The sequence below is a fragment of the Tamandua tetradactyla genome, chromosome 3, assembly GCF_023851605.1.
Source record: "Tamandua tetradactyla isolate mTamTet1 chromosome 3, mTamTet1.pri, whole genome shotgun sequence".
Taxonomy (NCBI): Eukaryota; Metazoa; Chordata; class Mammalia; order Pilosa; family Myrmecophagidae; genus Tamandua; species Tamandua tetradactyla.
The window spans coordinates 175,180,332-175,196,294 of NC_135329.1; the positions used below are offsets into that span (position 1 = coordinate 175,180,332).

General features: G+C 39.7%; 2 protein-coding genes and 1 pseudogene across 8 annotated transcripts in view; 2 read left to right on the plus strand and 1 right to left on the minus strand.

Annotated features, from left to right (window-relative positions):
- LOC143677945 (aldehyde oxidase 2) overlaps window positions 1-15,963 on the plus strand; it is a 91,721-nt gene that overhangs the window by 73,261 nt on the left and 2,497 nt on the right. Inside the window, exon 35 of the mRNA XM_077154628.1 lies at window positions 15,314-15,389. Coding sequence (XP_077010743.1) covers window positions 15,314-15,367 — 54 coding nt within the window. The 3' untranslated portion in view covers window positions 15,368-15,389. The remainder of the gene's footprint in view (window positions 1-15,313; window positions 15,390-15,963) is intronic.
- LOC143677943 (uncharacterized) overlaps window positions 1-15,963 on the minus strand; it is an 86,223-nt gene that overhangs the window by 43,028 nt on the left and 27,232 nt on the right. The gene's annotated exons all lie outside the window — the stretch shown is intronic.
- LOC143677939 (RWD domain-containing protein 2B pseudogene) lies at window positions 10,379-12,517 on the plus strand (annotated as a pseudogene).

A 15,963-nucleotide genomic window follows, 5' to 3' on the forward strand; every position in this document is an offset into this window, starting at 1 on the left:
AAGAAGTTAGTTAAGTGGGGTCAGGGGCCTCGAGCTCATCAGGAGCAATAGCGAGAGCCCTGAATAAACTGACATCCATGTATTTCTTGTGCTCTTACGTGGGAATTGCTTTAGGGAGTATAATCAAAGCAAGATTATTTTTGAATATCTGTCATGCCTGCAAAGCTACGAAGTTTGGTTCCCAGCTCCTTGTCCCAGGAACCATTTATTTCTTAGAATGGTTTCTATTTAGGTCTCTTCAGGCTTTTGAGTCAGCGTCCTTGAGGGCATTTGAGTTCACATCAGCAGGGCACAGTGTGCCTGTGCCCCATGTCCTCAGTCAGCCCTGAGAACACTTGCTTCTGCAGTTCACATCAGCAGAGCATGGTGTCCCTGTGCCCCATGTCCTCGCCTGTGCCCCAGGTCCTCAGTCAGCCCTGAGAACACTTGCTTCTGCAGTTCACCACATCGGCAGAGCAAGGTGTGCCTATGCCCCATGCCCTCGGCTGTCAGCCAACCGCTCGAGCCCTCAGAGAACCGGCTCCAAAAGATTGTCCCCACTGCTTGTGAGAATATCAGAAATTCTCCAAATGGGGAAGTTAAATATTTCCTCCTCTCTCCCAGTCCCCCAAGGGGACTATGCAAATACTTCTTTATTCACTGCCCAAATTACTCTGGGATATATCAGGGTATCACACCAACCTGGACAAACCAACAAGATCTCATGCCCTATTCATGATTCCATATACTTACAGTGTTCAACTAAACTAAACTGACCATACAAGTTAAATTAGGTAATGCGCTACCCAAAATATAAATTTTGCATCAACTAAACATCTCTCCCTTTGGTCTCATACAGAAGTTGAAGTTTTAAAATATGGATGATATCATCCTTTACCCTGTATTCTGATCTACCCCAGTCCTATCCACATGAACATCATTCATATGTCTACTCAAAGTCTGATCACTTTTTCAACTTTTTAAAGAGTTCCTATATGGGGTACTGCTGACTTTCATAGCTTCACAGCTCTAACTCTAAGTCTCAGGTGTCAAATACCCAAAGTTTCTGGGAAGGTTAAGAAAGGTTAAGACCAAGTCCTTAACCTTTCTTAAAAACAAAAGGTTCATAGGTGTGGTCCCAGTTTTAGTCACTATTCATTTATTCTTTTATCTAACACATTTATTAAGCATCTTCCATGTGCCATGCATGTACTTCATGGAAACAGGAAATGGTGGTAAGGAAGACAGACATGGAGCTTACCTTCTATTGGGGAAGCCAAAAAGAAATAAGTAAGCAAATGCAAGACAGTTTTAGGCAGTAATGAATATGGTGAAGCAAAATAAAGAAGAGGAGGGGGCTAGAATGTAATGGAGAAACTCTATTTTTAGAGAGTTGTTTAGAGAAGTTTTCTCTGAGGCATTCACATTTGAGCTGAGGCCTGAGTGAAATGAGAGCGTAAGCATAAAGCTGGTGATAGTGTATTTTCGGACAACGAATACCTAGTGCAAAGGTTCTGTGGCTATTTCAAAGTAGCTTAGGACTAAGTAGCCCTCAAAATTTACCTTATTTACCTTTATCTTGCCTCTCTGGTAGGTAAAATTTACCTTTATCTTGCCTCTTTGGTAGGAAAACTTATAACTAAAAGGTTGCAATTACTTGAAGTCTTAGTTTTTCTGTATCTGTCGACATGCGAAATAAACAGGAAAAATTATTAAATGCTAAAAACAAGTTGTAGAATAATAGCTAGAGTATGATCTTAATTTTCATCAAAAATAAAATATGTATATAATATAAAAAATATGGAAGAATATATATCAAATAGAGTAGCCCTGGAGGCATGGAAGAACAGATTATGGGAGGCTTTCAATTTTCACTTTATTCTTTGGATTTTTTTTTTTTTTTTTTGCATGGGCAGGCACCAGGAATCGAATATTCATTGGATTTTTTTTTTTTTTTCACATAGGCAGGCACTGGGAATCGAACCCAGGTCCTCGGGCATGGCAGGCAAGCACTCTTACCTGCTGAGCCACCGTGGCCCTCATTGGATTTTTTTGAAATAAGTGTGCATTACTTTTGTAATTTTGTAAAAAAGAATAAAGATTTATTCACTTATAGTAGTTAAAAAAAAAAAAAAGGTTGCAATTACTGTTCTCCCTGTAGAGAAATAAAAGAATTAGAAATCTATGGTCACACTACTTATCTTCACAACAGCAAGGTGAAACCTGGATTATCCTTCCTCTACTCAGTGCTTTTCCAGCAACTAACTTCTCTCAAGTTCCAGGTCTTCACCTTCAGGTCTTTAGAAATTACAACTTGTTGATTATCTTGGAACCACAACAGGCCTCCTGAAGTTCTGATAGCCTGGTGGCTCACACAGATCAGTCTCTTTGAAGCATTCTTGGCCCTCACAAATCTGAGCCCCTATCAGAATTTACATTTTAAAATACATTTGATCAGACAATATGGGTTTTTTTTTCACATTTTGTATTGTGAAGTATAGCATATATATAAAAAAAAGTGATAAATTTCAAAGTATATTTTAACAAATTATATATATATAATAAAATTTTATAATGTTTATAACATTATAAAAGAAATTTCGAACTATGGTATGGCTTATATTCTACAATTTCAGGTGTTTCCTTCTAGCTGCTCGAAGACACTGGAGACTAAAAAGAAATATCGATATAATGATTCAGTAGTCATACTCATTTGTTAAATACTATCTTCTCTGTTACAATTCCTCCTTTTCCTTCAATCCTTCTCCCAGTGGTATTTGGGATATTTAGGGATATGTGGGCAATGACCATTCTAACTTCTGTATGTTGAAAAGGAGGGTCGACATTATGGGGCAAGGGGATGCAACTGGTTGATGCTCTTGGAGAGACCAGTAGCTCTGGGTTTCAGGTCTTATCTGGCCTAGGAACCATCTGGAGGTTTTAGGTTCTTGAAAAATAAACTGAGTGAAACTTATAGACTCTCAGATAGAGTCCTGGGTATTCTTTAGGGTTTACAGAATACTCTTGTTAGGGCTTGGCATACCATGGCAATTAGCAATATTTCACTGAAACTTACATTAGAATAACCTCCAGAAGAGCCTCTCTACTCTATTTGAAATCTCTTTCCACTAATATCTTACTTTGTTACATTTCTTTTCCCCCTTTTGGTCAGGAAGACATTATCGATCCCATAATCAATAATCCCATAGGACCAGGCTCATCCCTGGGAGTCATATCCCTCGTTGTTATGGAGACTTACACCCCTGGACGTCATGCCCCACGTAGGGAGAGGGTAATGATCTCACTTGCAGAGTTGGGCTGAGAGATTGAGGCCACATCTGAGCAACAGAAGTGGTTATCTGGAAGCAACTCCTAGGCATAATTATAGGTAGGATTAGCTTTTCTGTTATAGAAATAAGTCTTACAAGAGCAAGCCTCAAGATCAAGGGCTTGGCCTATTAATTTTGGAGTCCCTAATGTTTGAGAGAGTATCAGGGATTTCCCAAGCAGGAAAGTTTAATAGTTCACTTTTTTCTCCAGTCCTTCAAGGGTCTTTGCCAATAATTTTTAATTATCTGCCCAACACACTCTGGAATGTATCCAGTTATTACATTAAGCTAAACAGAACTGCAATACCTCATTCCCAATTCTAGGCTCCATGTGCTCAGGTTGTTTAACTGAACTGGCCAGACAGGTTAAGTTAGATTGTGTGCTACAGAAAATTTAGGTTTTGGACAAAATAAACTTCTCTTCCTTTGGTCTCATATAGTAGGTGAAGTTCTAAAATATAGACAATGTCATTCTTTACCCTGTATTCTGATTTATCTCAGTCCCAACCCGATTGCCTTCATTCTTATTACAACATGGTTTTTAATTTAAAATATATGATTCCGGGCGGGCCGCGGTGGCTCAGCGGGCAAAGTGCTTGCCTGCTATGCCGGAGGACCTCGGTTCGATTCCCGGCCCCAGCCCATGTAACAAAAACGGAGAAACAGAATACAATAAAACAAGAAAATGTTTAAAAATGTTTCCCTTTCTTCCTTCTATCCTTCCTTCCTTCTCTCTGTCTAAAAAAAAAAAAAAAAAAAAAAAAAAAAAAAAAAAAATATATGATTCCCACTGGCACACATGTGATACTATGCTGAGAAAAAAAAAGTAAAATCAAAAGTAAGAAATATATATACTAATACTTTTTTATTTGGCTTTGAATACTGTTGTCAAAACTCAATTTGCTCTAAATAGACCAGGAGATGAGAAGGTCTGTGTAGTAGCACATGACAGAAAGTACAAAACTTCCTCTTTAAAAAACCTCCTTATAACCACAAGGTAAATAGCAGCCTGTTTATATCTATTTCTTAAACAGAAATAGTACAGCACTAAGTAATTTTCCTTTGGCATTTAATAAAATAATGCATGTAAAAATATTGCATAAATGTGAATCACTCTATAAATATTAGAATTAAGGTATCAACCAAATACCCAAAACTATTAATGAACTTCTTCAAAATATGCCCCTCCAAAAGGCTTAAAAAGTGTTTCCACATTAAATCAAGTTGACCTGCTGAGTCCAGAACAAACAGTAACTACTAAAACTAGCAGCCTCATTTTCATGGGTAAAGTAGCTTCAACGAAAAGCAAGCATTGCACCAAAATGAAAATATCTCCAAGATATACTCTTTCTTTCTCTTATAATTTTTTTTATTAGACAAACTCCTCCTCTCCATCCACTGGTAATCTCCAATCTGCTTTCTATCTCTAAGAATTTGCTATTTATAATCATCTCTTATAACTGATATATGTCATATCTGTCCTTATGTGCTTTGGTTATTTCACTGAGCATACTGTTTTCAAGGTTTTTCTTGGTTGCAGAATGTCTCATAACTTTATTCTTCCCCAAGAGCTATTCTTAAGCAAAAGAGGGGAAAAAAAGGATTGCAAAGCAGTGTATATATTGCCTTATTCTTAAGAAATGTATATGGAAGTATTAAGTAATCAAGGAACATGATGTATACAGCCTACTCTGAAATGTTTTAGAAATAGATTAGACAGGGAGACAGAGAAAGAGAAAGATGGCAAATGTGGCAAATGTTAATCTGGGTTTCTGGATGGAGTATAAGTTGGAACTCTCTGTATGGGATTTCATATTATTTTTGCAACTGTCCTGTAAGTTTGAAATTATTTCAAAGTAAAAAGTTAAAAATGTGTTTATATATTTTTTTAAATTGAAAAACAGTATTATAGCATTAAAAAAAGTAAGCATTGGTAAGAAGGCTAGAGTATTTTTATTATAAAATGTTCTGACATTGTAACCAGCATTTACACTATGAGAAGTATTTTTACATTGTTTGGCTTTGATTAACTTGCTCACAGAGTTGTGGACTGTTTGGTATATGGACCCTTTATCGAGGGGGTCGATTCCTGGTGAGATCAGAGTCACCAGTGATGGTTTCTGCTCAGAGCTTAAGAAAGCCACCCAGCTCAGCCAGACCTGGCCAGAAACATCTTCTGTATGTAATTTCTGTTTTGGTGATGGTAGAAAGAAAAATATATTTATTGGAAAAGTATTTTGTGCAGTCACTTAAAATCTTACAATTTAAAAAAAAAGTAAATGTCCCTAAAAGATGTATAGAAAAGACATAAAACTTTAAAATTAGGGTTTTTCCTTAGAAACAGTGGTATCACTTAGGCCTGAAGTGTTCACCCATGGCCTTAAAATCAGAAAAATACTGCCTTGGAGAACTTGGCAGTAGGACAAGTATGAAATAAACCATTGTTACCTTGTTATCACCAGCAGCAAAAAATATATTTATTAAAGTAACTGGAAGGCCATGTAAAGGGAATTAGCAGATTCGGTTTCCAGCTCCTGGAAGCTAAAATCTCATATTGACCTTAGAAACAAGTTTGTAAAGAGGTTGCGACTTGCCCCACATTTTGATGGGGCAGCCTACTTAATGCTGGCTTGTGAGGAATCCCTGCACCCACAGTAAATGGCTACATCATGTGTTAGGCTGAGGCCTGCTCTTATAGAAAACAATCATTTTATTCTTAAACCAGTACCCAATTCCAAATAGCCATGCCTGTCCTGACGCTGCTGTTCTGCACTTCTGAGTGCACAGTTTCGGAAAGCCTTCGCCTCCCTCCCTCTGCAAACCCTAGTAGTCTCCTTCCACCAACTCTCCTCCCTCCACTTCCTACACTGTTGTCAGCTTCATCCCACCATGCATTTCACAGCTCAGGAAACTGAGTGATCTGATTTCCCCTCCCTGCTTCGCTTGCATTTCTAGATGCCCAGGCTCATCAGGGTTGGCAGCCTTAACAGTGGCCCCTGATGAGTTCAGCAACAGAAGTCCTTCCTGTCAGATTAAAGAGGAGAGTCAAGTGAGCATTTCATTCATGCACTGTGGGCCGCTTGGTTTGCCTACACTACTCTCTTCAAGTTCACCCACAGAGACCCAAACACTAGTGCCCCAAGATGAAGCGTGCTCAACTCTCTATCATATATGTGCTCTTGGATTTCTCTGAGCTGGAGGAGACCCGCTGCCAGTCCTACAGACTGCATTCTATTTCCTGTGCTTCTGGAACCTACCCCACACTTGTGGAAACCTGCAGTCTCCAGCTTCCTCAGCTGAAATCTAAATCATAGATAACTGGCAGGGCCTTAGACTAGCACCAATGTGTCTTAGTCACGAGGGTTATATCAGATGGAAAGCAGGATCAGGTCCCATGACTACATGACTCAGGACACACTAACAAGAGTGGAGTCCCATTGTGTCTTTCTTGGAATGCTGAACCAAAAGTGGTGTTCCCATGAAACATGCACACATATATGCACACACATGCACATATGCACACATGCATACACTCAGGTATATACACGCGCACACATGCACATATGCACGCATGCATACACTCATACACACACACATGCACACATGCACGCATGCATACACTCAGACATATACACACACACGCACATATGCACACATGCATACACTCAGACATATGCACGCACACACATGCACATATGCACACATGCCTACGCTCAGACCGGAGCAGCTTCATTCTTTATCACCTTCTTCTCCCTGTCTCTCGTACTATCTTGGAAAAGGGTTTATAGGCTCTCAGGTTGTGAAACTGGTTCCACATCAAATGTGATTGTCCCAGGATTCAAGGAGCAGACTGCTGAGTCTGCACCCTGCAATGTTTGTGACATTTTACACAGTGGCCATTCTGGAAGATTACTTCTTAGGTTGGGAGAAACAGGAGAAGGAGACAGATAGGGAGAGCCCTAAAAACAAAAAGGCCAATGTTGCAGGAAAATAGAGATGCAGAATGTGACCCAGGAAAAAGACAGCCATATTATTCAATCATATGATGAGCCCTCTTAGCTTAATTGTTAAGAGATAGGCTCTGGAGTCAGAGAGACCTGGATTGAGTCCCAGCTCTACCTTCGATAATTTATTTAACTTCTCAGATCACTCAGTTTCCTCATCTATGAAATGAAGAGTGGGGTGGAGAGAGTAATTCTAGTTACTTTGCAGGGTTGTTGTGAGGCTTGAATAAGATAACACAAATAAAGCATTTAGCAGTCATCACACATAGTAAGTGCTCAGAATATACTGATGATAGTGGTAATACTAAAGATGCTGCTGCTGAAGATGATGATAATAAAGACTCCTGGATTGATGGCAACTGTTGTTGATACTAAGTCTTCAGGCCAGTGAGACTGGGCTCAGATATTATCTCAGAAGCTGAGTTTTAACTAAAAGTAGAATAGGTATTGACAGACAGTGAATATATTCTCTTGATCATAGCTATCAAGAACCCACAAGGAAGAAGGGTAAGAGTAAAGAAGTAGGGAGATGGTAATAAAGAAGAAGATAAAATGGAAGGAAGGAGAACACCCAAGTTCAATGCAGAGCTGCTTAAACCCCAGGGCTGGAATCTTTGAGACCAAAAAAGAAAGTGTGTTCCACCCAGGTAGCTAAGGAGTAGAGGAGCCCCAAGAAGCCCAGGTTGGCTACAGAATAAGGGTTGATCTAGGTTCCAAAGCAGAAGAGCATCCCAGGAGCCCAGGTGTGGTGAAAAGAATAGGAAACGGGTTTTAAAAGAGATTAAAAAGTCACATCACCTTTAGTAGAAGAGTCAACCTGAATACACCTCAGTCCAGACTGAGAAACTTTGTCTAGTAGCCAATCCAGCCCAGAAGGAACAGGTTGATTCTAAAGAAGACAGACAAGCAACTCCCATAGGAGCACTTAAGAGAATAAGGGAAAGGCAAACCTCATTTTCCAATTCCATTTCAAAAGAGAAGAGAACTTTTAAAGATATCCTGAGCAGTAAAATATGGGTGAATTTCTTGTCTTCTTTGTATATTTTCATGGAATAAGTAAATATTAGGAGGGGAAAAAAAGCTTTTCAGAATCTCCCTAACTTTCCATCATTTGTTGGAAGTTTATTTTTGTTTTTAATACCTTTGTAACTAAAAGTCAATCCTTTAAAAGTAACAAAAACATGACAACAGGAGAAGGGAGAAATGTGTGTTCTCTGCTTTGCGGTCAAACCTAATGAGAAGAATTCCCAACTGAGGAGACAAGCATTGAGGACCACAAGGAAGAAGGATAAGCAAGTCAAACTCCTGAATGGAAACAGCCTGGGTTTAACCAGCAAGAGACAAGTGCCACGATATTTATTTGGATAAATGGGGAGACAGGGCTGGTCTCTTGGGGTCTATGGACTCCAAAGGAGAAAGGTCTCCCCTCCAATCCACTTTCCCCTTTCCTTCACCTTCCCCAAATATTTTTTTTTGTTTTGTTTTTTATTTTACACAGCTTTGTGTAGATTAAGTAGTTGAAAAAAGGTGAATTTTAAAAGCCTTAGGATAATTGTGGATACCCAAATATTTTTATAAGGTATATCATCTCTGTAGGATTTATTTCTGGGGAGCAAAGAAGGTAGGTAACTAATCCAAGCACCCTCCTACTTTGCAACATTAAGCTTGACAGATCACAACACCAACCCACTGTCTTTTTCAGAGTTGTCATTTGAAAGGAATCGTGCAGTTCCATTTCCTAAGGACCAAGAAAATCCTGCCTCCTCCCATGGGAATGTTTTTCAAAGCCTACAGATTTGATATAATTTTCCTGGTAAACTGTTGCAATAGTATTATGGTATTAAGAATATAATTTGCAAGGAATGTCATTATTGCAGGGTGCTGAAAATAGATGGTAATTAATATTTTAAAATGTCACCTTATGTGTGAGACTAAAGCAAAAAATGTTTGTTACAAAATTTGTGTTTTGACTAGTGCATTTCCTAATATAACTTATGTAGATAGTTTGATTGAACACCTTAAGTACCTAGAATCTCAAGTAGGACATGAGATTTTGTTGGTTTGTCCAGAGTGATACCCTGATGAATCCCAGAGTGATTCGATCAGTGAGTGGAAAAGTATTTGCAAACTCCCCTTCGGGGAATGGTGAGAACAGGGAGAAGTTCAACTTCCCCAAGTTGAATTCTTGATATTCTCACAAGCAGTGTGGACAACCAAAGCTATAGGCTGAGCCCCCAGTCTTGGGGTTTGTTCATATGAAACTTAACCCCACAAAGGATAGGTCAAGTCTACTTAAAATTAGGCCTAAGAGTCATTCCCAAGAGAGCCTCTTTCGTTGCTCAGATGTGGCCTCTTTAGCCCACACAACAAGCAATTTCACCACCCTCCCCCTGTCTAGGTGGGGCATGACTCCCAGGGTTGTGGACCTTCCTGGCAAAGTGGGACAGAGATCTTGGAATGAGCTGAGACTCAGCATCAAGGGATTGAGAAAAACCCTAGAATGAGCTGAGACTTAGCATCAAGGGATTGAGAACACCTTCTCGACCAAAGGGGGAAGAGGGAAATGAGACAGTGTCAATGTCTGAGAGATTCCAAAGAGTTGAGAGGTTATCCTGGAGGTTATTCTTATGCATCAAGTAGATATCACCTTGTTAACCAAGATGTAATGGAGAGGCTGGAGGGAACTGCCTGAAAATGTAGAGCTGTGTTCCAGTAGCCATGTTTCCTGAGGATGATTGAATAATGATACAGCTGTCACAATGTGACTGTGTGATTGTGAAAACCTTGTGTCTGATGCTCCTTTTATCTACCTTGTCAACAAAGGAGTAGAACATATGGAATAAAAATAAATAATAGGGGGAAGAATATAATTTGCGTTTTCCCACTTCCGTGAGACCGCCCTGCAGGGGCGATTTGTGGGCTCCGGTCACTGCATCTTGTATTCTGAGGCTCGTGCCAGATAACAGAAGTAAATGTTTAGTGAGGAAACCTGCACTGAGGGCTCCATGGCCCGAGGTATTCTGACCCTCAAACTAAATAGAAAACTTCAAGAAGACATGAAAACAGAAAATAGCTGCTCAATAAGCATTTTTTGAAGCTTAGAAAGAATATCATGAAGACACCACTGAGTGAAATGATGGTGTCTGATTTCACAGAGTAAATTGTCTTTGAGAAGAAACTTGCAGGTATCCAAAAATGAATGAGATAGAACAGGCGGAAGCTCAGCTCTCTGAATTAGCACTGCTGGCCAGTATGTTCTCTGGTGAGAACGAATTCATAGTGAATGATCAGCTGGCTTTAGCAGAACTGAAAGACTGTGCTGAAAACAGAACTATGGAGGGATGATCTTCAAAAGTTTATTTTACTGTCAGTATGAACCTAGATGTATCTGAGGAAGCAATGGTGATGTTTTCTCTGGCCTGTATTCTTCCTTTTAAATATTCTTCCTGCCATTCTGCCTGAAATTAGTCAGATCAGTATTACTAAGTAGATCCCAGCAGACTCAAGTGAACACAGATCTGATCGCAGACCTACAAGAGAAGTGGTGCAGAGATGTCTGTATACTGAATGCCACTGAATGGATTGGAGACCATGCCTCCGCCTATATCAGCAGAGATGCCACATCAACCACCAGCTCCACAGGAAACCCACCCCAGGCAGTAGATGTTATTCTCATGCGACTCTGGATTTATAGCCATCATATCTGTAATAAATGCAAAAGAAAGAATATTCTAGAGTGTGCAAAGGAGCCTTCTCTGTCTGGGTTTAGCATGCCTGGGAAACCTGGTGTAGTTTGTATGGAGGGACCACAAAGTGCCTGTGAAGAATTTTGGTCAAGACTCAGAAAGTTAAGCTGGAAGAGAATTTTAATACACCATCAAGAAGATATTCCTTTTGATGGTACAAATGACGAAATGGAAAAACAAAGAAAATTTTCAATTTTTGAAGAAAAAGTGTTTAATGTTAATGGAGCCAGAGGAAACCACATGGACTTTAGTCAGCTGTATCAGTTTTTAAATGCCAGAGGATGTGGGAATGTTTTTCAGATGTTCTTTGGTGTGGAAGGACAATGACTGAGCAAAGGAATAGTTGAAAGTATTTTGTCACCATTGGCCTTTTTTGATTTTTCCCACTCTTGAATGACTAAGTCATTTTATTTCAGTCCCATTCTAGAAAGTAAGGAAGGAAGAAAGGAAAAAGAATTTGCATAGCTGGAATGCATCTTTTAAGAATATGTAAAACAGGTGATAAGAAAGCATAACAATCATGATTGAAAGCAGAACTGAGTTTCAAATTATAAAATCCTAAGTGTTGACAGAAATTTCTTGACATATAAACTACCCATTTTGAAAGAAAAACTAATTGTATCCCAAACCTATCTCCCTTACCTGCCTCCACTAAACACCTGGAAAAGTTAAATGTTCACTCCTCCAGCCTCTGTCACAGCTAGGAGTAGCCTCGGGACACAGCTTTGGCTTGGGGACTTCCGGAAAAACTTACTTTACTGGTTAAAGTGATAGATGCAGGTAGGCCACCTGTTGCCCTCTTCCTGCCACAAATATCAACCTGATGGCTGCAGCTGCAGTAGTTCTTTCAACATGAGGGATCATAGGGCCGAGAAAGCCACGGAGATGCCAGTCCCCACATTATGGAGCTGCTGATCCAACGCTAAGCCCTGCCTACTTCTAGTCTTCTTATAATGAAATAAAGCAAAAGCAGTTTTTTAAAAAAATTTCTGTGCCTGATACTAACAGTTAAAGGTAGTTTGCCAAATAGATTTTTTTTTCAAAGCTTTAGTTTCGCACCTACCTCAGCTGTTTTATGTACATATATGTGGATTTTTTTTAAACAGTTTGCAGTTTATCCCTGTGGTAGTTAGATTCAGTTGTCAACTTGGCCAGGCGAATGTGCCTAGTTCTGTTGCTGTGGACATGAGCCCATGGTACGTGAACCTCATCTGTTGCTGATTACATCTGCAGTCGGCTAGGAGGCATGCCTGCTGCAATGAATGATGTTTGAGTTAATTGGCTGGTGCTTAAACCAGAGACTCAACGTTGCACAGCTCAAACAGCTCAGCATATCTCATCTCAGCACTCGCAGCTCAGCCCAGGCCTTTGGAGATGCAGAAAGGAATCACCCTGGAGAGAAGGCCAGCAGAGATTACCCTGAGCCTTCCCATAAGAAAGAACCTCTGATGAAAGTTAGCTGCCTTTCCTCTGAAGAACTAACAAAATAAATTCCCTTTTATTAAAAGCCAATCTGTCGACTTCCGGAGAAGATGGCAGCTTAGTAAGACGCACGGGTCTTAGTTCCTCCTCCAGAAAAGCAACTAAAGAAACAGAAACAATACGAAACAGCTCCCGGAGTCACGACAGAGACCAAAAAGACAGCGTACCCCATTCTGGAACAGCTGAACGGGCAGGGAGAATCTGCTGCGGTGAGATACCCGAGGGGCGCGCGTTTTCCCGGCCGGGGCGGCTGGCGACTGGGGTCCCCTCCACGCACGTGGCTCCCCGGTCTGACTGGGAACGTTGGATAGCGGGGCCCTCCCGTCACGCTTGGCGTTTCGGGCCAGCTGGGCAATTAGGACCGGCACTCTCCCAAGCCGCGGCGGCCGGCGACCCCCCCCCCACACGCAGTTTCCCGGGCCGACTGCCGTGCAGACAGACGAGCGCCACGAGCGCCACCTACTGGGCAGGAAAAGAAAAACAGAGCCCAGAGATTTCACAGAAAAACCTTTCAACCAGCTGGGTCCCACACCCAGGGAAATCTGATCAAATGCCCAGACACCAGCAGAAAATAATGGATGACGCTCGGAAAATTGAAGATATGGCCCAGTCAAAGGAACAAACCAATAGTTCAAATGAGATACAGGAGCTGAGACAACTAATGCTGAATATACGAACAGAAATGGAAAAACTCTTCAAAAACCAAATCAATAAATTGAGGGAGGACATGAAGAAGACATGGGCTGAACAAAAAGAAGAAATAGAAAATCTGAAAAAACAAATCACAGAACTTATGGGAGTGAAGGACAAAGAAGAAAAAATGGAAAAAACAATGGATATCTACAATGGTAGATCTAAAGAGACAGAAGCTACAATTAGTGAACTGGAGGATGGAACATCTGAATTCCAAAAAGAAACAGAAACTATAGGGAAAAGAATGGAAAAACTTGAGCAGGGGATCAGGGAACTGAATGACAATATGAAGTGCACAAATATATGTGTTGTGGGTGTCCCAGAAGGAGAAGAGAAGGGAAAAGGAGGAGAAAAACTAATGGAAGAAATTATTACTGAAAATTTCCCAACTCTTATGAAAGACCTAAATTTGCAGATCCAAGAAGTGCAGCGCACCCCAAAGAGAATAGACCCAAATAGGCGTTCTCCAAGACACTTACTAGTTAGAATGTCAGAGGTCAAAGAGAAAGAGAGGATCTTGAAAGCAGCAAGAGAAAAACAATCTGTCACATACAAGGGAAACCCAATAAGACTATGTGTAGATTTCTCAGCAGAAACCATGGAAGCTAGAAGATAGTGGGATGATATATTTAAATTACTAAAAGAGAAAAACTGCCAACCAAGACTCCTATATCCAGCAAAATTGTCCTTCAAAAATGAAGGAGAAATTAAAACATTTATAGACAAAAAGTCACTGAGAGAATTTGTGACCAAGAGACGAGCTCTGCAAGAAATACTAAAGGGAGCACTAGAGTCAGATACGAAAAGACAGAAGAGAGAGGTATGGAGTAAAGTGTAGAAAGAAGGAAAATCAGATATGATATATATAATACAAAAGCCAAAATGGTAGAGGAAAATATTATCCAAACAGTAATAATACTAAAAGTTAATGGACTGAATTTCCCAATCAAAAGACATAGAATGGCAGAATGGATTACGACCCAGCAATACCACTGCTAGGTATCTACTCAAAGGACTTAAGGGCAAAGACACAGACGGACATTTGCACACCAGTGTTTATAGCAGCATTATCTACAATTGCAAAGAGATGGAAACAGCCAAAATGTTCATCAACAGACGAGTGGCTAAACAAACTGTGGCGTATACCTACGATGGAATATTATGCAGCTTTAAGACAGACTAAACTTATGAAGCATGTAATAACATGGATGGACCTAGAGAACATTATGCTGAGTGAGTCTAGCCCAAAACTAAAGGACAAATACTGTAAGGTCCCACTGATGTGAACCGACATTCGAGAATCAGCTTGGAATATATCATTGGTAACAGAGACCAGCAGGAGTTAGAAACAGGGTAAGATAATGGGTAATTGGAGCTGAAGGGATACAGACTGTGCAACAGGACTAGATACAAAAACTCAAAAATGGACAGCACAATAATACCTAAGTGTAATGTAACTAGGTTGGAACACTGAATGAAGCTGCACCTGAAATATGAAAAAAAAAAAAAAGCCAATCTGTCTCTGGTGTGTTGCATTCCGGCAGCTAGCAAACTAGAACAGTCCCTCCTTTTTGGTATGCTGTTTGGTGGGGGTCACATTTCATTCTTTTTCCATTTGAGCTTCCTATTATTGCAGCACCATTTGTTGAATTTTTTTTGGGAGGGGGGGGTGCATGGGTCAGGAATTAAACCCAGGTCTGCCGTATGGTAGGCAAGAATTCTACCACTGAACTACCCATGCATGCCCTACCCCAATTTTTGCACACTCAAGTTCTGCCCAGGCTCCTGGGCTTGCCTCACAGAAGGCAGAAGCAAGGGTAGAACTTAAAACTTTTTAATAAGCCTCAATAATTCAGCAAATTGGTAATTTAGAGAATTAGTTCTTGACAAATTGGATTTGACAAATTTGTAGAAAATAGCTTTCTACAAATTTATTTTCAGCAAATTGACGTAGAACCAGATAAACACACTACCTGGTTTTTGAGGCCTTCCATCAATAAATTCAAAAAGTGTTTATTAAATATTCACTAATTGCTGTCAAAAAAAAAAAAAAAAGAATTAAATTTGCTTTCTTTCTTAGATCCCGAGAGATGATCCTAAGACATTTAAACCTTGGTCTATCCAGATAGCCTAACGCTCTTGTCATTTTCTAAAAGGTAAGTTCAATAAATTAAAACATGATTGTTTAAAAAGAAAAAGAAATCAGCTAGTTGGGTAGTTTTCAAATTGTTTTGTATGGAGTTGTTTTATAGAGTTGCACAAATGTTTAAATCCAATTTCATTTTTAAATCGATATGCCTTATCCAACATTTTAACCCTGTAACACTAAATATGCAGGCTTGGGATGCTGATAAAGGAAGGTCAGTGCTAGCCAACACAGCTGTTTCTCTTTTTTATTTTTATTTTGTTTTTATTTCTCTTTTTATTTTAATAAAATAATGCTGTGGATTAAGATATTTTAAAGATCCTACTCCCTGATTCTTTGAAGAATCACTAACAACTTGAATGCAAAACACCAAATTGAAATCTATTGATTTTTATTAAAAAATCTATGATTATTTAGAGTTAACTAGTGCTATTTGGAAGGCTTATCTACTTATGTTTTTGAGTTCAACTGCTACAATTTAGTACTGCTGCTTAACAAAAGACAGAGCATTGAATTCTTTGGAAAGTAGCCATAGAAACTCCCTGTGAAGCATATGTTGATAAAAAAGAACACATTTTCATTGT